The sequence below is a fragment of the Physella acuta genome, unplaced genomic scaffold (genome assembly GCF_028476545.2).
Source record: "Physella acuta isolate Inbredline_101_S28 unplaced genomic scaffold, ASM2847654v3 ptg000176l, whole genome shotgun sequence".
Classification (NCBI taxonomy): Eukaryota; Metazoa; Mollusca; class Gastropoda; family Physidae; genus Physella; species Physella acuta.
Window position 1 is genome coordinate 29,538 of NW_026731695.1, and position 27,963 is coordinate 57,500.

Below are 27,963 nucleotides of genomic sequence, written 5' to 3' on the forward strand. Positions count from 1 at the left end.
TTGATTAGATTTAGGCTTTAGCAGACCACGACACTTTACTTGACTAACTCCTTTTTATAGTCGAACCTGCCTGGGGCCTAGTCTAGGCCTGTTTTATATTTTAACACAGCGGGTTAGGCCTAGTTTAAAATTATGGATTAATTAAATAGAAAGGGAAGTAACCTAGGCAGAAAATTAGATCTAGATCTTTTACTTAGGGGGCCTAGACCTAACAAAAAAAGGCCTAGGCTACGAGAAAGTAAAAAAAAAGAAAAGAAAAATACGAATCACAAAAAGGTTAGCATAGCAATTTTCTTGTACACTGTTTACCTTTCGCAATTTAGAATCACATTTTTAAATAGCATAAGTATCTAGATCTAGATCTCTCTAGGTCTGAGTATTATTGGAATAAGCTTCCTGATTTAATATTGGTCAAACGTCGTCTTAATTTAATCGATTTAGATAAATAAATTATAATATACTATTTACTAGGTCTACTATAGTATAAAGAGTATGATAGATAACTGATAAAGTCAGATAAAGACAAAAGTAAATGTAAATTTTTGTAAATATTATTAATATTACTTTTATTAGGCCTAGAGTCTAGATCTTCTAGATCTAATCTAGATTTAGATTCTAGAATCTAGAGATCTAGTGACAGTCTATACTTTTTTTTACTATAGAATCTAGATCTAGATAGATATAGAATCTATCTAGTAAACTTAGTAGATCTAGTTAGATTCTAGATCTAACTGTTAATGTTAAACTAATAAAGTTAATAAACTAAGTACTAAGTAAGTCTAAACTAAGACTATAGTAATAGATCTAGATTCTAGATCTAGTCACAATTTAATAGTAATAGATCTAGATCTAGCCTCTACTACTAAACTTAAGGAGATTACAAGGCTAACAAGGCAGATGATCACTGCAAATATATTAAAGATTAAAGAGGAAGGTAAGTCATTCCCTAAAAAAAGTAAAAAATTTAATAGAAAAGTTTCTTCAATGGACACCAGCGAGAAAAGTCTCAAAGGTATTTTACTATTTGAGAGGTGTATAAATTCATTTAAAAATCATACACAGCGTAGTTACAATTAATATGGTTATAAAATCCTGTCCGTCTGGTTTTTTTGGACTTTACTAAAGATTGGATGTATTTGATGTTTATAATATTTTCGGTAACTAAATAAAAATTTAAAAAAAAGCAAAAACAATTTGGTTTTCACGTGTAATGGCGACATAAACAATGGCATCCTGCTATTGGATAGGCCGCCATTGATTTTATTGTACACATTGTAAGCTAAAAATAGAAAACTAGGTCATGGGGTTTTAAATTTGCATTGTTATTTAAAAACTTGATCTGCAAAGTTTTGTAAACAAATAGTTATCGATCACTAAGTTACTGTACAGCCAATCAATATTTGTCTTACGAAAGTGAAACATCCGGTTATAACTTAGGCTTGATGAAAATAAATAGAAATGTAGCCTTAAACTCAACAAATTATTTTCAAGTTCTCTGGATTTGCAACTTTTATAGCATTTATTCTAAAAATATAAAATTTCTAAATTAATTTTAGGCTTAAGTTTTTATTTTTTATTTTTTTTTACGGTCTAAATCTAAAAAGCATGTTTTTATTCCATGTCAACAATATTATGGAAGGAATCTCGTCAACTCGCTCGCCTCCATTAGAATCTAGATTTTAGATCTAGATCTTTCTAGCTAGATCTAGAATCTACATGTATGAATAAAATTGTGTAAATCTAAAGTAAATAGAGTCAAACCCACGGTGAACGATAAACAGTTACAGGAAAAAAAAAACAGAAAAAAAGTTAGTTTCTGCAAGGAAAAAAGTGTCAGAAAAAAGTCACAAACTCACAAAGGAAAATTTTATTGGAAAAAAGTCACAGAAAAAAAGTCACAAAAATCTTTTAAGAAATATTTTAATTAGGCCTATCAAAAATTGTAAAATTGTGGGTGTTTATTTGTGTGGGTTTTTTTTTTTGTTTTGGTGGCATATTTATAAATGTAAAACCATTATGGTTTATAACAATATGTAAAAATAATACGATGTAATTTATACAGCAACCGCAACTTTTGTTATGTATTTAGTTAAATATGCAGTAGAAAAATTAATTACAAAACAAATTTTGGCACATCATTTTGTTTTGCTTAGGCTATTTGTTTTTGCCTTTGGCCATTCCTTGGTCTGCTTCTCCTCAATCGGCCTTGTCCGTCCATATTGTGTGGTGTTTACGTTTTGCGTCGACCACAGCCTTTGTACCATTTCTGCTTTCTGTTTTGATCCTAAGCGTTGTTACGTAATGAGCGTGATGAATGTTGTCAGAAAACGTGCTTGAACTGTTGCAGTTGCAGGTGCACCTCCAAAACGGTCCGGGACAAATCAACCCCCGACAAAACGACACCGTCAAAATAGACCAGTTGAAAGGGTCCCGACTTATTGGCTCCTGTCAAATGGGCTCCGGTCATAATGACTCGCGACAAATAGGCTCTCCCGACAAATGGGCGCCCGACATTTAGGCTCCCGAAAAGTGGACTTCCGACATATTGGCTCCCGACAAATAGGCTCAGAACATATTGGCTACCGCCAAAGCGGCTCCTGACATATTGGCACCCGACATAAGGGCTCATGACATATTGGCTACCAATAAAAGGGCTCCCGATATATATTGGCTTCCGACAAAATGACTCCCGACATATTGGCTCCAGACAAATGAATCGTATTACCACTATTGGCATAAAAGTAACCATTTTGTCCTACATCCACTACCACTATAAACTCTTTTAAATGCCTGCATGAAATTGTTTTTCATGAACCAACATCAATTCACAAACAAATCTTACCATTAACAGCTAAATTCCATCAATTCTAAAATTTTGCGAATGTTTAATTTACAACAGGAAAGATCTGTTGCTTAAAAGCGAGCACAGAAGTGTAAATGTATGATATAAATGATGTTAACAGGATAACGACATTTTGTTTTGATAACCTACAAGCATACTGCAGGTAGGAATGTACAGCATGGACCCTCTCCCCACACACTTGAGTTGGAACAGCATATAATCGACCCATTTATGGAAGTCATAGATAAATTAAAACATACCATTTCGTATAATAGATAAACTATTATAAAAAAAAAGGCCAGCCGAACAAGAGATGCATACGTTGTATTACTAAAAAGTGTTGGATAAGCTAACTCTAAAGAATATTGATGAAGGGGTCTCACTGGCAGGTGTCATATTCAATGAGACCGTTTTGCCGGGAGACTTATTCTCTACAGAAACCGTATTGTCAGTGGTCCATTTGTCGGAAGTCAAATTGACAAGAGCCCATTTGTCATGAGCCAAAATGAGGGGAGCCTAAATGTCTGGAGTTGTAATGACGGGGGCCGTTTTGTGGAGAAACTAAATGGCGGGAGCCTATTTGTCGTGAGTTGTAATGACAGGAGCCGTTTTGTCGAAAAACTAAATGACGGGAGCCTTATTGACTGGAGCCCGTTTGTCGGGTGCCTATATGACGGGAGCTTATTTGTCGGCAGCCTATATGACGGGTCCATATGTCGCTGGCCCTTTTGTCGGGGTCGTATTGACGGGGCCGTTTTGTCATTAGCCGTTTTGATGCCGCACGGTTGTTGCAGTGAGTTGAGGGCAGCAAGTTAGGTTAGCAACATCTTTATGCATTGCACGCTAATTTAAAAGACACGATGAAAACCGAAAATGCTGGAACATTCTATTAAACTATTAAATATTATATATTGTATAGCTGAATTAAAGCCTACACACTTCATACTAAATATTTTTACATTTGCTATAAATATTACTTCTTCGGAAATATTGTTCTAAATTATGGCAGGAATCGATTGGTAAAAGTTTCAAGTCGCTAAGTGGTCTGGTTGCCAAGATATGGGCAAAAAACTGCATTTTTTTTTTGAGGTTTTTTGGCTTTTCCGTGAAATCCAGGAAGGAATTCCGGGAATTTTTTTTGCCCACAATCATCTTCGGAACTTGCTTAACATATTTGCTTTTGGAACTAGTCCTCGATATTGCTTCGTTGAGGAGGAGATACGACTTAAAGCTGCGGACACACATCCATCCATCCATCCATCCAGAAATAACGAATTAATAATCGCAATTCCAGTATGGAAATTGCGCTAAAAAATAATCAGATTAAAGTTAGATATGCTTAAAGCTATTAGAAATAAAAATTTGGCTCTGCAGTTGAGGAGTATTTTTTATATTGTATGATGCTTAACTGGTGCACGAATTCCTTTTATAAATCTCTACTGTTATTAAGTGCACATATTTCTTTTATAAATCTCTACCATTGGCCGGTACTTATATTTCTTGTGTAAATCACTGGTGTTAATTGGTGCGCATATTCCATTTCTGACAAAAAGCTTTGTTGTTTCAAACTCAAACATGTAGATCTATAAAAACTACATTTGAAAGCATACTGATTATTTCATTACAAAGATTGCTTCCAGGCTGTTGTGTTAGAAAACTAACCTTCAGAAACACTTTCATATGCATTCTCATTTATGTACACATCCTAGAAATTTCAAGCACATACCGGTATTAATATATTGCTGCTTTATTTGTTTTCAGTTATCTTGATGGTTAGTCATCTTGATGCTTTTTGGCAAACCCATGTGCTATCTACATAACTGGGTTCAAGTGTATTTAAAAATGTGTGTCTGTCTTTTATGCATTATTGCACCATTCATTTGATGGCCATGAAGCTTTGGGAATTAGTTGAGTACATCCCAAAGAAAATTTCATTTGAAAAAAGTTTTAAATGTTGATGGGCGGGGGAAACTCTGCAGATACTTTTAGCACCTGGTGGTCGCTTATTTGGGCATCCTACACAGGATCAAGGTTACAACTTAGATCCCTGATCAAACTGTATCTGTGGTGTCCTTTGGCACACTGGCAGTTGGGGCCCAGGATGCCCAGATCTCTTCCCCCCACCCCCTCCCCAGATGTTGCCTAGATTTGTTTTAAGTAAAACAGCAGTCTACGGCTTCTAAAATTTATAACTAAAAACCAAACCATGTGTGTCACCCAGCACCCCTGCAATGATGTAACCTGTATCTCTTTAGAGCACTTTACATCACCCCTGACACTTGAGTAGTGACTGTAGGGTGTTCTACCTCACCCTTGGGAAGGGTGATCAACATACTCTCAAGGTTTTGTACCAGTACATCCTGGGGTGTTTGGACAATAAAACCCATGCCCCTACCCAAGAATAACTGACAGCATAAACTAGCAGCATTAAAGGCTACAGTTAATCATTAATGATAATGCAACTATTAATAGCAATTTTTTATGGCTTAGGTGGGGATTTGTGAAAAAAAGTTTGGGGAATTCGCCTCAGATTGTTTAAAATACCTCTCCAGTGAGATCACAAATGGACCACTGTTTTATATGCTGGTTTGACATATGGATGGTAGTATTCTAATAATACAATACTAGATAAATTCAGTATTTCTTATCCATACTTTTTGTTGGTTAATGTTTATAGCATCACTGTTTCTTTCTCTATTAAACTAAGGCATAAGATGTACAATAACGTGGATAAATCACAATGTTTGGTGGTTTAATCAACAGAATTATTAAGGACAAGAGCTTCCTAAATGCTGAGAACTATGAGCGCCTTTTTTCTACAGTTTTTGATAGTGACTATTTTTAAGTGGATAACCCACATGATCCCTTTAAAGCTGAGGTCAAAGAAGCAGAATAATTCAAATTCATCTACTCTAAATATTGATATGTCTTAAGAGTACTTTACTCTGTTAAGGGCTTTAATAACTGGAGCTACTTTGCCTGGTGCCTTATTGATGACATTTTTTTATTAACAGCCTAATAATTTCGAGCCATAATTTTTGGCATAATCATAAATTTTTTGATAATCTTGCAGGTCCATCAACATTTGATGGATGAAATTGTTCTTTCAAATTATCAAAACTTTGCAAAACTTTGCAAATAGATAATAAAAGTCAAGAAAAATTATATCTACAGGTAAGTTGCAAAAGTTAAGGTTTAGGGAACAAAGTTGAAGCTGTAACAGGGTTAATCTTAGATGAGAATATTTTCTGATTAACTTTAAAAAAAGTAATGTCTCTTTATACCTTTAGTAGTGGTTGGAATATTGTTTTAAATTTATAATAGAGTGTGTTTCTTAGATGAATAAAAATATTTTTTGAGAGTAATTGTAAAATAATATGCAGGATCACTCTACCCATAACAAATATTAAAATAATAGATTACGAGCTGACCCACGGCATATCATACGCCGCTATTTAGTTGTTTTATTTTCTACTTTTCAGTAATTCATAATTTGTGAATTCGACAGTACCAGTGCTGCCACTGAAAATATTTGCTTTAAAACACTATCAGTAGGTCGTTAAGGACGATACTACCCCCACCATCCTTTCCCCCAACCCCTACCCTACCCCCCCCCCCCCCCGTGAAAGCAGCCTCCTCTTAGTTACCTCCCCTAAGTTTAAAATCATTTCAAACTAAATTATCTGCCCCTAATAGCAGTCACTAAACCCAGCTCTACGATTGTAAACATTTAGCGTGAACCACAGCTCACCAGACCATGTGGGGGTGGTAGGGATATGCGTAGAGAGGAAGAGAGGGGGCTGCTAGGCGCGCTTACAGCTTGGTGTTTTCTAGGGTATCCAAGAAGAGAATTATATATATATAGATTGTATTGTCACAGTATATAAACTTGGTGCCAAGTTTGAAAGTAATTTGTTCGGTAAATCCCTTCCAATTTATTAAATCTTTTATTTATGACTACAAATTTTTCAGGCTAGTAATCTAAAGGGTGATTTTTTTGTCTGTTATTGCTTTGTATCAGTCATACTGCTTAATTTTTCATTTAATTTTTTCAATTTCATTTTTCTATGTTTCTTGTTTTTTAATAGACTGTTATTTTAATTTTCAGAAGAGAAATTCAAAACAGATTCATACAAGTGTTTTTAAGTTTTAAGAGTCTGCAATGAAATCTAAAGTGATGTAAATCCTAATAATAGCACCTTTGGCGAGTTTTGTTACTTGAAAAACACAGTTTAAAATTTTTATATTTTCTCTATATGATGGGAAACTGTATTGTAAATTCCAAAGAAGCGGATTTTAGCAACATTCAATGTAAAACAGATGCAAAAGGCAATGACAAGGCAAAAAAGTCAAAAAATAAATATGAAGAAGATCCAACAAATGGAAGCTCAAAAGAAACTGTTGTAAAATCAGAAGCAATAGTTCTTGGAAATCAGAGTCAGCATATAACTAATGATATACCAAAACTTTTATATGGTACTGATTAATTTAAAAATTCATGAATTTATTTTCTGTGAATATATCATTGTGAATGCAAACATACACATGAATAAAGATATATGCTGGTGTGCATACAATCATAAACACAAAGACAGAAAGAGAAATAAACCCACACTACGAATTTACTCCTAAGTTTTGTGAATATTTATAAAAGGGGTATGGGTGTGTGGTTTAGAAATTATAAAGACTCACTCAAGTAATGTTAGAAACTGAATATTCACCATAGTATTTTTCTGTAAAATGAATTAGAAATTGATCAACATACTTACTCATGACTATTAAAACGAAATAGATGCTTTTAAAAACAAAAATTCCAATTTTGAGGGGGTGTTAGGTTGAGGTATCATGTCAATTTGACTGAGGGAAGGGGTTTTTTTTTGGCTGTTTGTGAAGGTGGGTAGTGAGATGTAGCAATTATTTAAAAAAGCATGACACTATTTATGGATGCCCCCACGAAGCAGCCAAAATAGGAATACATTCCTGTTACTGACTGCATTTGGGCAGTAGACTACCCAACAGTGTTAATTATTGTGAAGCATTGAAGATGGTTCTAAAATACAACATACAGATTAAAGTTATTTAATGGTTTTATTTAATAGAATTATGTTACGTATCATAGGATATATTGGTCATAATAATTTCAGTTTTGAAATAATGTTTTTTCAATGTGAGCACAGGTAAAACAGTTTTAACAGCACTGTATGACTACCAGGCAAGAACAGAATCAGAAGTCTCTTTTGCAAAAGGAAATACAATGCAACTCTTGGATAACTCGTAAGAGCATAATAATTTCTCATTTGTTTTTGGTTAACACTTTTTGAAAGGTTTTTTACTGAAAAGAAACTTCAACATACTAATAAATTTCACTGATATGCTTATTTTTTGTGGGATTGTAATTTGTAAAGAATATCCTTCAATTAAACAAGTTTTAAAGTTTTTAAATGCAATGAAAACATTAAAAATACATTTTCTTTAGCTGGTGTTGGTCGATATAGTGTGTTAAAAATATTTCAGCTAAAGCTTTTAATATTATTAAAAACTGAAATTTATGTTTTTTCTCCATCAATTCTATATTTTTGTCTGTCTGTCCTTATTTATGTGGCAAATCCTGTATCTCAATTTTGACACACCTAATACAGTCATTCAGTATTCAGATACTTGTCTCTGAAGATCTTAATCTGTTCAGTTAATTTAAAGTTTTTTATATTCAATATCAAAGAGAGATAATAGGATTAAGCATTAATGTACACCTGATTATCTACTGTTGCTGTGAACTGTTTGTCACCAACAGTTCTTTTTAATTCCTGAAAGTTACACATATATAGGGGGCAGATGATTGACTTTTAGAGTTCATATTTCAAGATATCGATCAGCTTCTAAAGCAAATATTTTTAGTTGTATTTTAATAAGAACTAACTGAATGCAATTAATAAAATACTAATTATTTTTAAAAACTTACATATTGTCTTTTTAAAATTCATACACTACTAAAAATAAGAAAATAAATGAATATTAAAAACCTTTATAAAAATAAGCTTTTAAATGCTCCAAATATAAACAAATGAAGCAAACTTGATTTCTTTAGTACAAGAATTGGTTGCTTTTGAAATCTGTTTCATGTTTTATTGGGGCATAAGATATCTAGTGAGTGCCGTTTCATCCTTTACCTTGCCATAACGCCCAGCCTGAGTCAGTAGTGCATTGTCCAATGTGTTTGAACCCACATAGTCGTAGTTTATAATTTCAGTATTCTAGGTCCCAGAAGGGATGACAGGCTAGCCTAACCTAACCCTCTAACTGTTAAAATGTTAGACTAACCTCCTTCAACTTTTTTTTCACTGAACCTTGCCATGTTTTTTTGTCCTTCATTGTTTTCAATCCCAGAATAGCCTTAGCCATGCTTTTATTCTGCAAAAGCCATCGCCATCTTCTTTCATGGTGAACGTCATTTGTGGTTGAATGGGTGTTATTCTTTTAAACTCCTCAATTTACCCTACTTAACCTTGTTAACTCCCATGTTATTAAACATAGTTATTTTTAAATGCTCAATAACCAATTTCAGTAGGTTGAAAATAAGATATTCTACCATGGTAATTGGGAAATGAATTTATCTGTAATTGGGACAAAGTTGTGTTTCAGGACTAAACCAACCTAACAAACAATCCAGATTTTGTTTACTTGTAAAAATTGTTTTTGTTGTAATAATACTCTTTTTCAAAATACCGGTTGAGTATGAAAATTGCATAATATATCAATACTTTTGTTACAAGCAGTGTACTAAAAAATACTTCAAAAAAATTTACAATAGACATGCAGACTGGTGGCTGGTTCAAACGACTGATGGTAGAGAAGGATATGTTCCTCATAATTTTGTTGCAACCTCCAACACTTTAGAATCACAAGAGTAAGTCATTTTATCTTCTAACTTATCATCCCTAGAAAAAGTTTGTAATTTTGTGCAGCACAGCTGTACTATTTTGTTTACTGAAAGTTAAATATCCAAGTAATATTTGCCACTCTTAGTTGGATTTTTTAAAATACATTTTCTCTTAGTTTGCATCCAGTAATTTTTCCATTCACAAGTTGTTGAATCTTTAAAAAATCTTTAAAAGACTATATCAAAGTTCAGTACTTTAAGTACTGGAGATGTACAAATTTCTAGAACATTTATCCAATTGTAACCAAATTTACTGTTAACTAGGTTCTTAATAGGCCTATATCTTTAGTTATTTCTACTTTATTGGATTATCAATTTGTTTGGCTGCATCCTAATGAAATGAAATAATTACACAAGTTTAATACTTTTCCTTTTAATGAACTTTATCTAGCAATTCAGCAAATGAGAAAAAAACACAGGAGTCGATGGAAAGCCTTCATACGTCTTATTCTGTAGTATACCTTTTAAGTAGTAGTAAACTTCTCTTTGGAATCTGTTGGCCAATTTGGCAAATGAAGTAGAGTTCACCTGTTTCTTTGACCTTGGCATATGAAAGGGATAGTCTGAGCAGCTCAGTCGCTTTTACTTTCCCAAACATGAGTCAGGTACCCATCTGAGCTGGATGGACTAAGGGATGTTCTACAAACTTGAAATTGAACTTGAGACGTTTGGGTCATTTGCTCTATTATTCACCACACTATCCCATAGTATTCCTTGTAAACTACTTTTTTTTAAAGCTAGTCACTATTTTTTAAATGTCTCTTCTCATATTTATCCACCACTTTCCCTTTGATTTAAATTTACATTTAGCATTGAAGGTGAACAATCCTTTCCCTCTTATTTTGAACCCTAACACTAAGTATCACACCAACTGTGTATGCAAATGTGCCCCATGGAAAATGCAACTTAAAAAATTAATAAAAAGTATTTTGTTGATGAAAAAAGTTGATAGTCTGCTAAATAATGATTTGTCATTTTCTACTAAATAAAATGTTTCTGCAAAATAATTATCTATTTTTAAAACAGTGGGGGAGGTGAAAAGAATAGTTTTGTTTTTCCTTCATGATTGATAACTTATGATTTTCTAGGACTTTTCTGAAAAAAATGTCAAGCTTCTGCTGCAGTTAGTTATTGTATCTCAATTTTGAAACCACTGCTGTAAAATATTTTAATATCAGAATTGACAACAATTTAAACCTTACTGCAAGAAAAAAATTGAATAATACTTTTATTAAATTTATATAATGGCAATCTTTTATACACACACATAGATAAAATAAAATGGTTACTATTTTACTTATAGTAAAGTATCTTTTAGTGTATATTTAAATAATGTTATCATAAAACACATGACTAAAAGAAGTATGTACATTAGATTGCACATTAATCATAATTAAATCTGAAACACTCATGGGAAACACTGTTAATACCTTTAAGTTGCAATTTTTTTATTGCTTTATTAATTAAAACACCATTAAGTATAAGCCTGCATCATAATTATGTCAAAGTTTATTTCACATTGTATCATAGCTTGACCTGGTTCAAATTTGAAATACATTGGTTTGGTAAAGTTGGGGAATTTTGTATTGCTAGTTTCAATTTGAAAGTTGATCCATTTATGGCCGATAAAATAGAGTTCAGCTGTTTCTGTGACCTTGGCAGAGACATTGTGATCAGCACTATGCCCAGCCACATTTTATTTTCTCATTACTTACAGATATCCCACACACTAAATCTTGAGATCTGAACTCGAGACTTTCTTAAGGTTCTTGTCTAAAAATAAAAAAAATAAAAACAATGGGTTTGTTAAATGATAGACAACAATACAGTATTTTGTAACAAAAATTTTCAGCTGGTATTTTGGAAAAATAACAAGGAAAGAGGCTGAGCGCACATTACGACTATCAGCATTAGGATCTTTTCTGATTAGAGAAAGTGAAACTGAACTTGGTAAAGTTTTTTTTAACTACATTAATGTTTTACTCTGGCATACAAAAATGTTAATTTGTGTTTAATAGATTATTTTAATTTCTTTACTTCCACATCTGCACAACTATTGAACTTCAAATAAAAATTTTAGCTAGAAAATGTATCTGATTTATCAGATTCCCCAATTTGTCTTTCTTTTTTGGTTTGGCTGAGTGGACAAAATTTCTTAAATAAGTATTAAATCCTATATGTAGGTTTCCATCACCTTCTGAACATTTTCTGGTACCAGAAATGGTATTTTATTCTATTTCTAATTGCTTGAAAACTTCTATAACATTGTAATTTTAATCTCATAACCTCATAAAGTAGCACAATCTAAGAACTTTTCACCTCTATGTATTTTCTAGAAAAAGAAGCGTTTATTGTTTAGAGGAGCTTACTCCCACCTACTTGTTTTGCTATTAAATTTCATTGCGTAAAATTTTCAATCAAATCAAGTTATTTTAGATGTTAATACTGCCTCTTAATGACCGTTCAGTAACATTTTCAGGTTTATGAACTGCATCTTTTCATAAAACTATAAAGCTCTGGTGTTAGTGAACATTCATTTTTCATGCTTTTAAATTATTTGTCAATCTATCAATTGTTACATTTGCTTGTAATTAGTCTATAAATAAGTACAATAACTGTTTAACAGCAGAAATTATGTCGTTTTTAATAATAGGCAGAGATAAAAACTCTAGACTATTTTTTTTCTGTAGAATGAGTTTCTGCCAGAAAATATTTATGTGGTGTATTGTTTTACTGATATCCAAACCTATTTTTTACTTTTGTGTATTAATTTTTTCCTACAGGAACTTACGTTTTATGTGTTCATGATCAGGATCTTGCTCGTGGTGACTGTGTAAAACATTACAAAATAAGAAAGCTTGATAATGGTGGCTGCTATATAACTTCCAAAGCTGTATTTTCAAATCATTCAGAACTAATCAGGCATTATCAATGTAGGTCATTTTCTATGTATGTATAAAATCGTACCTTATAGAGGTATCCCATTAGATAGATTTTCATTCCAGCTTACTTGTATGTAACACATATCATGGTTACCAGTCAAGGGGGATAAATTATAAGGGCCGCAACTGTTGATGTAGTTTTTTTATTGCTCTTCATTGAGCGATGCTCGTCCTTGTGTTCCATGTCATTTGACCTCTGGGACTCTGGGTAGTTCGTACCTGTGTACGTGTCCCAGGCTGCTAGTGACACTGATGGTGCCGTTGCCTATGTTAAGTTGGTCATGTAGACCTAATGAGGGATGTAAATTATGTTTTATATTACTGTACTGTTCCTACTAGTGCTGCTTGTTGCAGACTAGGTATGAATTATCTTAGTTAGATTATTTATTTGTATTATTCCTGCTAGTGCTGCATGTTTCGGACTAGTTAGGTTAAGTATTTATCATTGTAATACTTATTGGTAATTGTTGGCAGTATTGTGTACTGGCCGTAACTTATTTTATTACACCTGTGTATTTGTGTAGCCTACACGTGGTAGTATCTTCAGTGATGTAATCTATTGTTTACATTTGTTTTAGGGCTACTGTTCTACATATTCGTTTATGGCCTTGATTTTAATGACTAGCCGTATACGAATTAGCAAATTAAACCAGTATCTAACAACAACAGCGTCATTTCGTCGTGTGTTATCTCTCAGGGTCAGCCCTTATAAACACAACACCTCAGTGGGTGATATCATCCCTACTGAGGCAGTGTTACATGTATGCGAAATAATTTTTAAAAATGCTGGGATTAGGCAAACTAATTTAAATATCTTGCAGAAACGAACTGTGTTGAAAATGTTTTGCCTATATTAATGTATCTTATTTCCTTACAGTTACAGATATGTTAATTTTAAATATTTTTTTTCCATTGGTTATCTATAAGGTGTCCAAAAATTATTTTGTGGAGATGATACATATGTATGTATTCGGAGGGCAACGCCGGCAAGTGAGGTGCAGTTGGACGCCCAGAGTTCCCCAATGGCTATCTTAGCACATGGGATCTGTTGATTAGGCATGGTACACAGGGGCCAGAGATACTACTTGATTTCACAATCAAACTACACCCATGCAGCCTGGGCTCCCAATGAGCACTATGGCGTTCACATTTGTTTTAAGATGCCAAACATAAGGGACATGGTGGGCTACTATGACTAAAACAAATCAGGCATGTCTGCCAGCACATCAGTGGCCCTGTGGGACACCACTTACACATGCGGTCGCCGAGGTATGTTATACCTCACTTTTATCAAAGGTGATCTGCGATTACTCAAGGTGTTCATACTTTACACTCTGGGGCACCTGGGCTGTAATGTTGACAAACATAGTCCCCAGAAACTATGATCCAATATTTGCAACAGTTTCAAATAACAAGGTCACACATCTATTACTACATGATAGGAATCACTTTAATGAAACCCTTTTAAAACATTTGATCACTCTTGTATGTAGGACTACATTGCACGCTGCAGAGTATATATATATATATATATATATATATATATATATATATATATATATATATATATATATATATATATATACATACATATATATATATATATATATATATATATATGTGTGTGTGTGTGTGTAGGTATGTGTGTATATATGTGTGTATTTGTATATATATTGTGTGTGTGTGTATATATATATATATATATATATATATTTGTGTGTGTATGTGTGTATTTATATATGTATATTTAGTTACATGAAAAAAAAAATTCATTTCTAACTTTTTTCTTTAAAATATAAAACTATCATTGCAGTAAAAGAAGAAGGTCTTTGTAGAAAACTCAATTTACCTTGCTCTAAGCCCAAACCAGTCATGCAAGATCTTTCTGTTGAAACAAAAGACTTATGGGAGATACCTAGAGAAACACTAACTCTGGATACATTATTAGGGTCTGGTCAATTTGGGGAAGTTTATAAAGGTAAATAGTTTGCCTGTGTGTGTTTTTATAAATGTGGGTAGCAATATGGTGTGCCAAATTTGGAGATTTTAAAGTTTGTTTTTGTCCAGTTAAACAACTTGCATCAAAAGTAAAAATATTACAATCTATTTTCTTTATTATTTAAATTAGCTTAATGCTGTAATAAAACTTCATTGTCACTTTTGTTACATTTAAATTAATTTAAAAAAAAATTGTTTATAAGGTAAACATTTAATTGCAAATAGACAAGACTTTCAAGGTTATTTTAGAGTAACATAAACTTCTTTTATTTAAAATATAAGCTGTATTAAACAATTATCTGGTACAGTAATGTGACAGTTTTAACTGCGATAAAAAATACATAAAACATGTGAAAACATGTCATGATGAAAAACGTGGGGCGCCGAAGTAAAAGTTATATTACTATTGATTAGATAATACTATTGACTTTTATTAGGGAGCTTGTAGAGAGTCAACAGTATTAGAAACTGTAAGAAAATCACGGCGCCCCACGTTTTTGATCGCTTATAGTAGAGTGATCGCTTGCATTATTGTCATGTATAGCATTTATTTTCTACTTTTTAGTTCAATCAGAAAACGTGGGTTTTTTAAAACTTTTTTAATGATTATTATTTTCTACTTTTTAGTCTTTGTCTGTTTGTTTGCATTGAAATCTTGCTATCGATTTTATCTTTTCACTTTTTTTTTGGGTAAACGAAGACAACTCGTAAAAAGACAACTCGTAAAAAACACATTGTGTGAATACGTTACTGACTAGAGCACATAGATTTGAACCCGTGTCGAGTGGGTTAGCAATCGTGTGCCCAACCACTCGACCATATCGTCTCCCCCATACTGGCCACCAGTTGTTACGTTCTGGTTGTTTGTAGACAAACACCGCGTGACAACAACTCAGTAAGAAAAAGAGGGAGAGTACCGAACCTTGTTTTCATCAAATTACAGTTACTGGGTTATGTCCCTTTTTCCCCACGTTTTTTGTACAATTATATAGCGGTCTAAAATGATCAATAAAATGTTTCCATGGATCAATTTAGTAATAATAACAGTTGAATATTCTATTGTCATCCGAAACAAAGCTTCCCTGAAAATTTCAGCGCGCTAGCTAACTGGGAAGTTCCCGAAATTTTGATCGCAAGATTTGATTGGAAAAACAAACAAACAAACAAACAGAGGCGAAAGCAAGTTAAAGAAAACGTGGGAAAAAAACCCTGTGGAAGGTTAATTGTAAAAGAAAATGATGACAGAAAATGCTGAGAATCAAAATTATCATGCAAGTAGATATATGAGTGATGAGTAGAGGTCTCAAATTTGAGAAAATCATTCCCAATTACAAAGGGCTGCTCAAGAAAATATGAAAAAAAAAAAACTGAGACAAGTAACAGCTGCACACAGGTGTAGGATAATGTGGAAGTTGTGACTGGTCAAAGGGATAATTGTGCTGCTTGAAATCAGGAAGATTTTTATAGGCAGTGCTATCCCAAGACAACAGAAAAAGACTTTAATTCAATAATTACATTTAACTACAATTTTTATTATATGATTGGTTACTTTAAAAACTGTTTGTATTTAATATAAGTGCAATTGTATTGGTATAATTTTTTAAAATCTTAAAAATATTATTGATTAACTACTACACTCTAAAAAAAAATATCTTGACTTACAGATTAATTAGTTCTTTTATTATCGTCTAAATTGTGGTATTTTTTCTCACATATATCTACTGTTACTGTATGTTTTTCTCACTAATTTGCACCAAATTATTGTATGCCATATTTAAAACTTTTATGAACCACTATAAACTTTAGTTGAAGGTCAGTGGGCTTAAAATATTTTTGCAGGAAATTCAAGACGACTTGCCACTAGTGTTCTACTTTTTTAACCAACTGTTACATAAACTATTTCTTAAACTAATATGCACATTTAATTTTCTAGGTAAATGGAAGGAAACAACTGATGTAGCAATTAAGACATTAAAGCAAGGGTCAATGAGTGTTGCACATTTTCTTCAGGTATTTCTAATTATCTTTGGCATTTAAAGTATAATTTCAAAACCACCAAAAATGATTTCTACTGAGAGACAGATAATGTTCTTGACAATGCTAATTTAGACTCAGCGAGAAATACTTTATTCTTTAGTTCTCTTGTCAAATAAGATAAGGCCAAGGAAAAGAGTGGACTTGCTCTAATCCCTGTCATTTTACTGTTTGGGTCGTTTGTCATGATATTTGACTTCTCCGTGCTGATCTCCATGTTGCTGATTTTCTATTCAACCGGTCTACTACATAAAGTAATATGAAAAAAAAACAAGTTACACAAAGAGTGGATGATCAGCAACATGGACTAAATAAAATAAAAGATTTTAGAATTAAATCTAAAATTAACCAGTGCAAAAGTGTGACGGAAAGAAGCTATAGAACGTTCAGCTAACCTGTCAGGTCACCCTAAATCCCCAAATAGGTAATTTGTCTTTCTCACAATGGAAAAACCCAGAAGGCTTCTATATTCAATCACTCATGACAGCCTTTGAAAGGCTTTACAATATCTGCAGCAAGTCAGTGCTGCAGTGGATCCTGGCCAAACATATAAAAGAAATTGTGATCGCGGAACAACTTGCTAAAATTGGTAGAAAGTTTAAAAACAGCCAGAAATTTCACAATGCCCAAAAGAAATACAAACTATTAATAAACTATTATTAAAAGGAAACTGTTTCAGTTGTGGACTTTCATGCACCAAATTTACACCTAAAACTTGACGCATCTTACAATTTAACAGACCACTGTTGGTTGAGCTGGACTTCTAATGCTTCCAGCTTTCTGAATTGGGTGAGAGTTTTCATATCTCTTCCATTGAGATTGGAGCAACTGTTTACTCCATTGCTGTTGTTTCCATAGTTCCTTTCATAATTCTCAGTTCAATGTTCTGTACTTTAATTATTTTGTTAACATTGTTTTGCCTGCTGAGTACATTTCAGGGTTTGTCTGTTAAAATCCTAACTTTCCTAACCCTTTCCCCGGCAACATATTTGGTACCCTGTCCCTGGCAACTAGGTGGATCATACCCGGACACTTTTTATAGTGGGAAATACTATTTCTTCTGATTCCCGGCAACTGGGTAAATTACACCCAAAGACTTTCTTATAGTAAATTCTTTACTTTGTTCATTGTGGGGTGGGTAACATACTGACACAGTTAAGGTATTCAGGGCATTGTGGCCATGGGGAACACAAGACAAGTTGTTGTCAATGGGAGAGCTGTAATATGACACTACAGGTTGATGGGATTCTCAAGCAAGAGTTAACCTGTGGGTGGACACATGTAGTGATTTATACTCTTTGCTGGAGCTCTGACTTGCAGTTACAGACAGAACTGTAGTTTAGAGTTACAATAGGTTAATGAAATGCAGGGTAAGATTGCCTGTGGGAGGACATATATGGTAATTTGTACCCTTTTAGGGAGCTCTGGAATGTAGATAGAAACAGTGGAGCATTTTAGAGTAACTTAATATTAACCTCATTAGGAGTAGGAATGAGGACAATAAGGCAAAACAACTTTGTAATGCTGCTTGAAAGTTGATACTGGGCAATGAATTAATCAAACTAGGAGTGGGGTGGGTGTTCTACAGGTTGTGACCATGTGAGTAAGGTTTATAAATCGTCATAAACGTTATTGAGAATACAACAGAAACAAGTCTTGAACGCTTTTGTCTAAACTCAAGTGCTAATGATAAAGGAATATATTTGCCAGTTTTAGTATAGCAGGTGAAAGTGACCAACAAGTTTTGAGTCTGAAATATCAGTATTAGAGGTGAAGATGAAGAATGGCAGCCATCAGTATCAGAGGTAGAAGATGAAGAATGGCAGCCATCAGTATCAGAGGTAGAAAATGAAGAATGGCAGCCATCAGTATCAGAGGTAGAAGATGAAGAATGGCAGCCATCAGTATCAGAGGTAGAAGATGAAGAATGGCAGCCATCAGTATCAGAGGTAGAAAATGAAGAATGGCAGCCATCAGTATCAGAGGTAGAAGATGAAGAATGCAGCCATCAGTATCAGAGGTAGAAGATGAAGAATGGCAGCCATCAGTATCAGAGGTAGAAGATGAAGAATGGCAGCCATCAGTATCAGAGGTAGAAGATGAAGAATGGCAGCCATCAGTATCAGAGGTAGAAGATGAAGAATGGCAGCCATCATTACTTGAAGACAATGCTGGTTCAGTTTCAAGCAGCTCTTATGACGAGGTCTACCCAATATACTGCATTTCAACTATCAATAATGTGTCAACAGTTGGCACTCAGAATGAAATGAAACTGATGGTGCAAAGTGAAGAAAAAGAAATATTTTCAGGAAAGACAAAGTAACAATACTCTAGACCACTGCCTGAAGTGCTAATCCCAGTAAAAATATAAACAGCCTGACTCAAAATATTTCTTCTTTACATTAATACAAAAAATAATACAGCCAATATTTGACTGCATTCGCAGGGATGGAGAGAAAGCACTCTGCAGAATAACAATTTAGTTGTATATCAATTCAGTTCTCCTTATGAAAGTTTTTGAAGGCAGAATTTTCTATGAAGAGATTCAGCAGCCTTCTGGGTCATATTCACTTTCCCAACAACACTAACAGTCCATCAGGCTCATGGTAAATTTGCTCCCATTATGGTAGATATTCCATACAAATTGAGCAGGGTGTTATATTTCTGGAGAGATCATTACTAATTGGACAACTGGTTGATTTTAGAGGTGGGAGTAGATTTATCCAATACATACCAAGCAATTCCGATAAGTATGGAATTAAAATACTTTGGGCATGTGACTCATGTAACACCACTAAAAGGGTGCCCATATTTTGTCAAAGAAAACGAAAGTTCCCTGCCAGCAAAAGGAAATGTCCAGTTATTTTAATTTTATCTAACAACTGTGCTCTCTGAGGTGCAAATTATTAAAACGTGTTAATGTTCTATTATTTTATTACTAAAGTTGATTACTTCAATCCTGTTTGATATTTTTGTTACTCAAATACCTTCAGATTATTAATTTATAGTTGAACTTTGAAAATGTAACACAATGACTTAACCCACAATGTGTAAAAACAAATATTTAGAGGCCAGTTTATAAGTTGTAAATATTTTTGTCCATTACCAGGGACCGTACAAAAAATTTCAAACCCTCATAAAAAATTTTTTACCCATATTTTTAAAATTTACAACCTCCTATGTGTTCATCCCAACCACCTTATAGATGGGAATAAGGCCCAGAAAAATTTATAAAACGAGACTCAAGATATGAGCAAAAATATAGCGACTTTGGGTGGATTACACCCAGTCGCCGGGGAAAGTTAAATGTACCCCAAGGCTTATCAAAATGGGGCGCCAGTGCAATCGTGGCTAAACCAATGGTGGTTAAATTCTAACCTTAGTTAGTCTAAAGATTAACAAAAAGACAATCAACCTAACACTGAACGTTAACTTTACAAAAAAAAAACGTGAGACCAAAAAATTTAAACGAACAAATCAATTCACTACAAAACGATCTATTCATATAGAACTTAAAAAAAAACCCCACACAAAGCATACTAAAACAAAAGACACATCAAACTTCCTAAACAAACCAAAACCCAGCCAAGTTACTACAGAAACCTCAGACATAAGGTGCCTAATACACGTTCTGCTCGACTGACTACATCTTGTGACCATTCTCAGTAGCGAACATAAAATACTTTAAAAAAACTTTTTAAAAAACCACGTTTTTCTTGTGGACTAAAAAGGCGAAAGTAGCCTGCATGCCAAATTTCAGATCTATAGAACAATCAGAAGTGGGCTAATTTTCGATGTCAATTTTAACAACAAACACACGCGAATCTGAGTTAATAAAAACGTGTTAAAAAGAAGTCCTTGTTTGCCACTCTTTATTATATAGCCACTTTGACAGGAAGTAAGTAGCCTACACCCTACATTCACTCATAGAATCGCACACAAAATAAAATTAATAACCCTTCCACCTGCTCACATTAGTTTTTCAAATTTCTGACCTAGCAAGCATAGGTCTATATGCTGATGATAGATATAGGCCTACACATTTGATTTTTTCTTAACTTAAACCTGTTTATATATTTCTTTAAAATTTATTTTAAATTGCAGGAAGCTCAGATAATGAAGATGTTGCGTCATGATAAACTAGTTCGTCTGTATGCAGTGTGTACTTTAGAGACACCAATATACATTGTCACAGAACTGATGTCTAATGGTAGTCTTTTAGACTATCTACGCAGTGACAAAACTAGAATATTAACTCTCATAAATTTAATAGACATGGCATCACAGGTAAACATTTTTTTAATACATCAGCATTTTTCATCTGTATTAAGATTTTAACATTCAGCAGTTTCATAAACATGGTAGTTCCTGAACATACCTCAAAAACTAAATAAACCGGAGAGTGATCTCCTAAACTTTCTCGAATATTCTTATATAAAATAACAGGGGAGGGGAACTCGGGCTATAGACATGATTTTTAATCCATTTTAAATACTTAAAGTTTTAAAAATAGAATAAAATCTCGTAGACAAATTAATTGCACACCAAGTGAACGTCAAATAAAAAAGCGCATAATAGTGCGCAATATTATTAGGCCTAGTACTTTTAAAATTTACATTAGTTTTTTGAGAAATCGGAAGTAGCGTAAATTACTACTTCCAGTCAACGGAAATTACTCAAAATTTAACAGAAGGTAGAGAATTAGATCTTTTACTTACATGTGAAATTTCATTTATCTATCTGAAATAGTACTCAAGTTATAGGCTTTTGAAAAATTGAAAGTAGGAAAAGTACCACTTCCGGTTATCGGAAATCGCTCAAAAGTTGATACGGATCTACAATTTTGATAAAATACTTATATATGAAATTTCATCAACCTAGCTGTAACGGTACTCAAGTTATCCTGTTTACACACGGACAGACAGACAGACAGACAGACATACGGACAAGATTGCAAAATTATGTTTTTCCGTATCAGTGAGGTGTAAAACGTCGAGATTTGTAGAAATCTCGATTTTTTTTTTTGCACGATTACAAGACTTTCTCTATACTTCGTATATACGAGAAAGTAAAAAGACATGTGAATATCAAAGTCCCTTCTGGCTACATAATATGGCTATTTTCTATGCTAATGACAACCGCAAAGCTTAAGTTTTCCAGCTATCGAGCCTGAAAACAAAAGAATCGGCGAAAAAACTAAGAGACAGTGGTTATAATGATTCTACTACTAGCAATGGTTCTTAATTTGGGTAATCAAACCCCAGGGGTTCTATGAATCAGTCTCATGGGTTTGGTGAAGGTCAAGACACACTTGGCTCCAGTGATGTGCGTTCAGATTTTATCTGTGAGCATGATAGAACTTGTTTAAATATGACAGTGCGACAACTTGACATAGAATAAAGACTTGAGACTGTTGTGATGGTACGTCATGTTATTCTTTCCTTAATATTTTAATCCCCTCTTACTATGTTGAGTAAAAATAAAGGAAGTGTTCAGAAAAACAAGTGCAATATGGATTCATATGTATAACTATAATGAATTTGATGGGAGTCTGTATGATTTGCAATGCCAAGTTGAGCAATTCTTGTCTAGCATCGGAAAAATTAAGAGAACACTCCCTTAAGCTGCATAGAGATGTAAAATACAAGAACACAACGAACGTTCAATTCAAAGTTAAGCAGCACATTTCTGAAATGGTGTCTGAAAGGCAACAGCGGAAGTTGCGCTGACTTTCAGTAAATATCCATTACGAGCCGACCCGCGGTGTATCATACGCCGCTATTTAGTTGTTTTTTCTATATATTTTTCAGTAATTTATAATTTGTGAATTCGACAGTACCAGTGCTTTAAACCACTAAACCCCCCCCCCCCCCCACGTGAAAGCAGCCTCCTCTTAGTTACCTCCTCTAAGTTTAAAATCGTTTCAAACTAAATTATCTGCCCCTAATAGCCGTCACCAAACCCGGCTTGTAAACATTTAGCGTGAACCACAGCTCACCAGACCATGGGGGGAGGGGGGGGGGGGGGTTAGCTATAGAGAGGAAGAGAGGGGACTGTAAGGCGCTTGCAGCTTGTTTTCTAAAGTCTCCCAGAAGAGAATTATATATATAGATTTTGTTTTTGTGTGAAAATCATATTTTAATTGTGCTGATGCACGGTTCATTATGTGTATCACTGAAATACTTACCTATGTTTTGAATTTGAAAAAAATAGTATTTTATTTTTGCTATTTAAAATGTGCATAAGAAGCTGGTGGGGTTTGGTTCCACTTTTCTTGAAAATGCATACAGACAAATATTTGTAAAAAAAATGTTACACATATTTTATATATTTTTTACTCTATTTAAAATTTTCAACAGACATAGGCCTTTGACAAGAGCTTTCCAAGCATCTCTGTCCTGGGCTAGTCTCTCCAACTGTCCTTAGGTGTATCCAATCTTCTTGGTGTCTTCTTCCAGGTCATTTCTCTAAATCTTCCTTGGTAGGCTTCTTTGCCTTTGTGGATTCTATATGAGGGCCTGTATTGTTATGCTGGATACAGGCTCCTAATTGTGTGGCCAATTTTCTCTGAAAGATCTCTTCTTCAGCTATCAGTTGGTTTGTCTGTTGCCATAGTACCTCATGGCCAGCGTATTCGAATGATCATTCTGAGGTATGAGATTATGAATGACGAGCTGACCCGCAACGTAGCATACGCCACTATTTTGTTGTTTTATTTCCTATTTTTCATATTTTGTGAATTCGACACTACCAATGCTGCGACTGAAAATATTTTGCTTTAAAACACTATCAGTAGCTAGTGAAGGGCAATGATCTCCACCCTCACTTTCCACTCCTTCCCCCCCCCCCCCCCCTGAAAGCAGCCATCAGTGACAATAGTTTACAGACAACAATGAAAAGATCAAGCAGAATGTGTTATTACCTCCCCTTAGTTTCAAATCGTTTAAAAACTAAAGTATCTGCCCCAATAGCCGTCACTAATTCGAACTCATAGTAACACCTCACCAGACTGGTGGGGGTGGTAGCAATATGGTCTTGGTTGTGTCTCATCATGGTCCCCATGAAGAGAAATACATATATATAGATTGTATTTTCTTGTTATTTGTGGCAGTTATTCTCCATGTCTCAGCTCCATAGAGTAAAACAGGTTTTACTAGTTTGTTGAAGACCTGGATTTTTATTCCAAGGGTTAAATCTCTAGAACCTCAAGCGTGTTTTAGTTGGTTAAAGGTTTTTATTGCCTATGCGTCCTTATTTTTATGTCTTTTTACATCCCGCCTTGCCTATCAACAATGCTTGCAAAGTAGGTGAATCCATCCACTTCTTCTAGAGCTTCCTCTCCCAATGTTATAAGGGTACAGCTTGATGCGTTGCTTTGAAAACATAACTAGAAAAACTAGCAACATTGTTGGTTTAAAGTTTTATCTTGCGATTGCTGTTGTGTGTAAGAAAAAAAGAGCTAGGCCATCAGCAAAGTGCAGGTCACCTAACTGGTTCCAGAGTGCCCATTTTCTATTGTTTCGCTTTTTCTCTGTTAACATGTTCATAATCCAGTCAATGGCCAGCTAGGAAAAAGAATGGTGAAAGTAGGCAATCTTGCCTTACTACATTACGTACATGTATATTTGGACAATCGAATGCCTTCTCCTAATTATGAAATGGATGCAGAAAGATGAGTTCCACTCTTTGGTCTGTTCATTGATGATGCGCACTGTATCTATTTGGTCTATGCATGATCTTTCCTTCCTAAGGGTTAGGGTTGTTGTACTCTAAGTTGGGGGTCTCCCGCTTCGTTTATCCTGTTTAATAATGTTCTATTGAAGACTTTGCCTGGGATTGTTAGAGCATGGACTAAGATCGTCTTTCTTTGGGAGCTTTATGAGTAGTTCCATCTTCTGTATTAGTTCATCTTCCCATATTTTTTCTGAAAAGTGTGCGGAGTAGTGCGGTGCTAGTTTCAATATTCGGCGTCAGTACTTCTGCCGGTATATCATCTATCCATGTAACCTTCACATTATTCAGATGCTTTATGTAAGGGTGAGTTACTGTCTATGGCGATATTTCTTTCAGCTGGTGCACTGTGGTGTTCTATAAAATGTTTTGCCCATCTCTTCCTGTCCTTCTGCATTTGGTATTACCGCTCCAATTATACTGTAAAGATCCCTAGCATTCCCATGGTATAAGGCTTCTTCTGATTCACTTGCCACAATTGATTCACAATTATTTATTATTCTGTTAGACTTGGACCGGAAGTCATTTTGTACTAATTTATCAAATGTTATAAAATATCAAATTTTGGTTGAAAAATATGTATTCTGGCAAAAACCATTTTGAACCAGCTTTAATACCAATACTTCCTCTATACTCTGTATACTAGAAAGTAAAACAAGAGATGATTTTCCCGTACAACTTGGTATGTGTTTAGATTACGAGAGCTTAAATAAATTGTATTACTTTTGTATAAGTAAATCTTATAAAAATGCACATTTTATGGTGTAGAGAATTATGCAAAATACCAAAACTTTTAAAGATAACTTTTTTACTATTTAAAGTTTATAAATAAATATGGTATATTGGCATTAAAAAACAAAAGCTAAAAAGTTTTTAAAAATTGGAGTTGCCAACTGAATGAGTCCACTTGAGGTATAAGTACAGTAAGGATGGCAGTGATCATATATATATATGCAATATATATGTATGTAGGGCCCTACGTGTATATATATATATATATATAGATAGATAGATAGATAGATAGATAGATAGATAGATAGATAGATAGATAGATAGATAGATAGATAGATAGATAGATAGATAGATAGATAGATAGATAGATAGGCCCTATATATAAATAATAGATTATGTAGCCTATTTTAGAATCTCATCACACCTCATTTATACTTTGACTCCCTTAATCATTATTACCAGATATTTATTAAATTGTTGATTTAAAGGTGTACTTTATTTGAAGGTTGTCTTTCATTATTTCAGATAGCTAGTGGCATGTCATACCTTGAAGCAAGAAACTTTATCCATCGTGATCTAGCTGCACGTAATATTTTAGTTGGAGAAAACAATATCGTCAAAGTTGCTGACTTTGGATTGGCTAGAATTTTAGACAATGATGAATATAACCCTAAAGGTTATCTGGATAATAGTTTCACTATTTTGTCAGTCAGTCTGACTGCCCCTTTGTCTGTCTGGTTTGTCATCCTGTTTGTCTGTCCAATGTCTACCTACCTTTTTACCTGCCAATCTATCTATTGATCTATCCATCGATTTATCTATATGTCTGTCTGTCTTTAAGGTCTAATATGTTCCATCCAAACCATTCAATTCATCTATCCCATCAGTCCATCTGACAAGAATTCTCTGAAGAAAATGTAACTAACATAAAAAGTTGCACAGAGAATTAACTTATTTAGTAACGCCACACAAAAGGATGAAGAAAATTTCAAATCAAGTCAAAATAAAACTTTAAAAGTTTAAACCTTGGAAGAATACTCAAAAAAGAATTGTCATTGATTGTAGATTTTTTTAAAAAATGGAATGGCAAAAAGGAAACACAAAGATACTGATGCCATTGATTATAAAGATTTAAAATTTTCTTGCCTAATTCATTTAAATACACCTCTTCTCCCACTCAAAATCCTTTCCTTCTCTCATTCAGAATATTAACCTCCTCCCTCCTTATCCTATCATACAGGATCTAATCCCTCTATATACTTCTCTCATCCTCTCACACAACAACAACCAAGTCCACATATTTGATTTAACATTGAAATGCTTACATTTTAAAAACCGACATGTTTTAAAAAACCCATCTCAATGTGTTAAGTAAAGCACTGGATTTATACCTACACTGGGTTTCCATATATTTTTCTTGGAAGTGAGGGGGGGGACGACACACTGTCAAAAGTATATATTTTCTATATAAATTCCATTTCAATCGGGGGAGGATGTTGGTAGACTTTCTTTGAGGGAGAGATATCTAAAAAAAACTGTAACCAACGTCGTGATATTAAACTATTTGTACCTCCCCTCCCTCCCCGAGTCAGTAATCTCAAAATAACAGGACCCAACACCTAAGATTGTTTTCAATGCATATAATTTTATTCAACAGGAGCGCGTTTTCCCATCAAGTGGACAGCACCTGAAGCAGCCTTACGGCAGAAGTTTTCAGTAAAATCTGATGTGTGGTCTTTTGGAATATTGATGTATGAGCTGATGACTCGTGGTAGAATTCCCTATCCAGGTTAGGTAATTTATTAAATGACTGAAATGAAACAAAACCAAAGTAATGAATTTGTATGTAACTGCTTATATATATATATATATATATATATATATATATATATATATATATATATATATATATATATATATATATATATATATATATATAAATATATATATATATATATAAATATATATATATATATATATATATATATATATATATATAAATATATATATATATATATAAATATATATATAAATATATATATAAATATATATATATATATATGCCACGGTCAAAGCCCGAAGTCGGCCAAAGCATGGATTGGCCAGCCAATGCGTGCATTGGCCAATATCGCTTCCGATTGACTGGTCAAAGTCCGAAACTTTACTTGATTTCAGCCTTAGGCCGGCCTATCCGCAGACTGGCCGTGATGGACCGGCCAAAGTCTGAAATGGCTCTTGATTTCAACCTTTGGCCGGCCAGTCCCAATTAGAAGATCATCTGGCTAGGGATGACCGGCCAAAGTCCAAATTAGAAGATCATGAGCATATTTTGGGTTTTTTTATACCGCAAGGATCATGATATTAATTCTTTATAGATTATTAATTAAAGTAAATGACAGAAACATTCAAATTATATTATTGTACTATAGTCTCAATCAATATTATCACTTGTTACATCAAGTTGAAGTTTTATGGCATTTAGAATTAAATAGCAGGTTGTTATTTTTACACTTTCAGCAATTTGATGTGCACTTGGTTGTGCAATTGCGGCGAGTGTTGCCTTGGCCGCCGGTCAGTGATTGTTAAGATGCGATGGTTCATAGTGATTTTTTCTCAGTGTCAATGGACGAGAATGAGAGCAGCTTTTCGTGAAGAATTAAAAACTCACTTCTAGCGAACAGTTGTTTTAGAACACCATGTTCCATTCCTAGCTTGTAGAAAGCGCCCTCGACACTCATGACAACACC

The 27,963-nt window shown here is 33.9% G+C and overlaps 1 protein-coding gene across 8 annotated transcripts in view; it reads left to right on the forward strand.

The window, feature by feature from the left end:
* The first annotated feature begins 161 nt into the window (after positions 1 to 161).
* The window catches only part of LOC131936356 (tyrosine-protein kinase SRK2), a 33,701-nt gene continuing 5,899 nt past the window's right edge, over positions 162 to 27,963 (forward strand). Inside the window, exons 1-13 of one of the 8 annotated variants that reach the window (XM_059293297.1) lie at positions 180 to 276; positions 874 to 934; positions 5,916 to 6,016; positions 6,951 to 7,318; positions 8,020 to 8,116; positions 9,651 to 9,746; positions 11,632 to 11,729; positions 12,563 to 12,712; positions 14,535 to 14,699; positions 16,653 to 16,729; positions 20,858 to 21,040; positions 25,742 to 25,892; positions 26,874 to 27,005. In XM_059293297.1, the coding sequence (XP_059149280.1) occupies positions 7,099 to 7,318; positions 8,020 to 8,116; positions 9,651 to 9,746; positions 11,632 to 11,729; positions 12,563 to 12,712; positions 14,535 to 14,699; positions 16,653 to 16,729; positions 20,858 to 21,040; positions 25,742 to 25,892; positions 26,874 to 27,005 (1,369 nt within the window). In that variant the 5' untranslated portion in view covers positions 180 to 276; positions 874 to 934; positions 5,916 to 6,016; positions 6,951 to 7,098. Of the gene's footprint in view, positions 277 to 376; positions 535 to 686; positions 935 to 1,425; positions 1,491 to 5,915; positions 6,017 to 6,950; positions 7,319 to 8,019; positions 8,117 to 9,650; positions 9,747 to 11,631; positions 11,730 to 12,562; positions 12,713 to 14,534; positions 14,700 to 16,652; positions 16,730 to 20,857; positions 21,041 to 25,741; positions 25,893 to 26,873; positions 27,011 to 27,963 lie in introns of those variants that run through there. The other 7 variants (XM_059293296.1, XM_059293293.1, XM_059293295.1 and 4 more) reach the window with 7 other exon arrangements.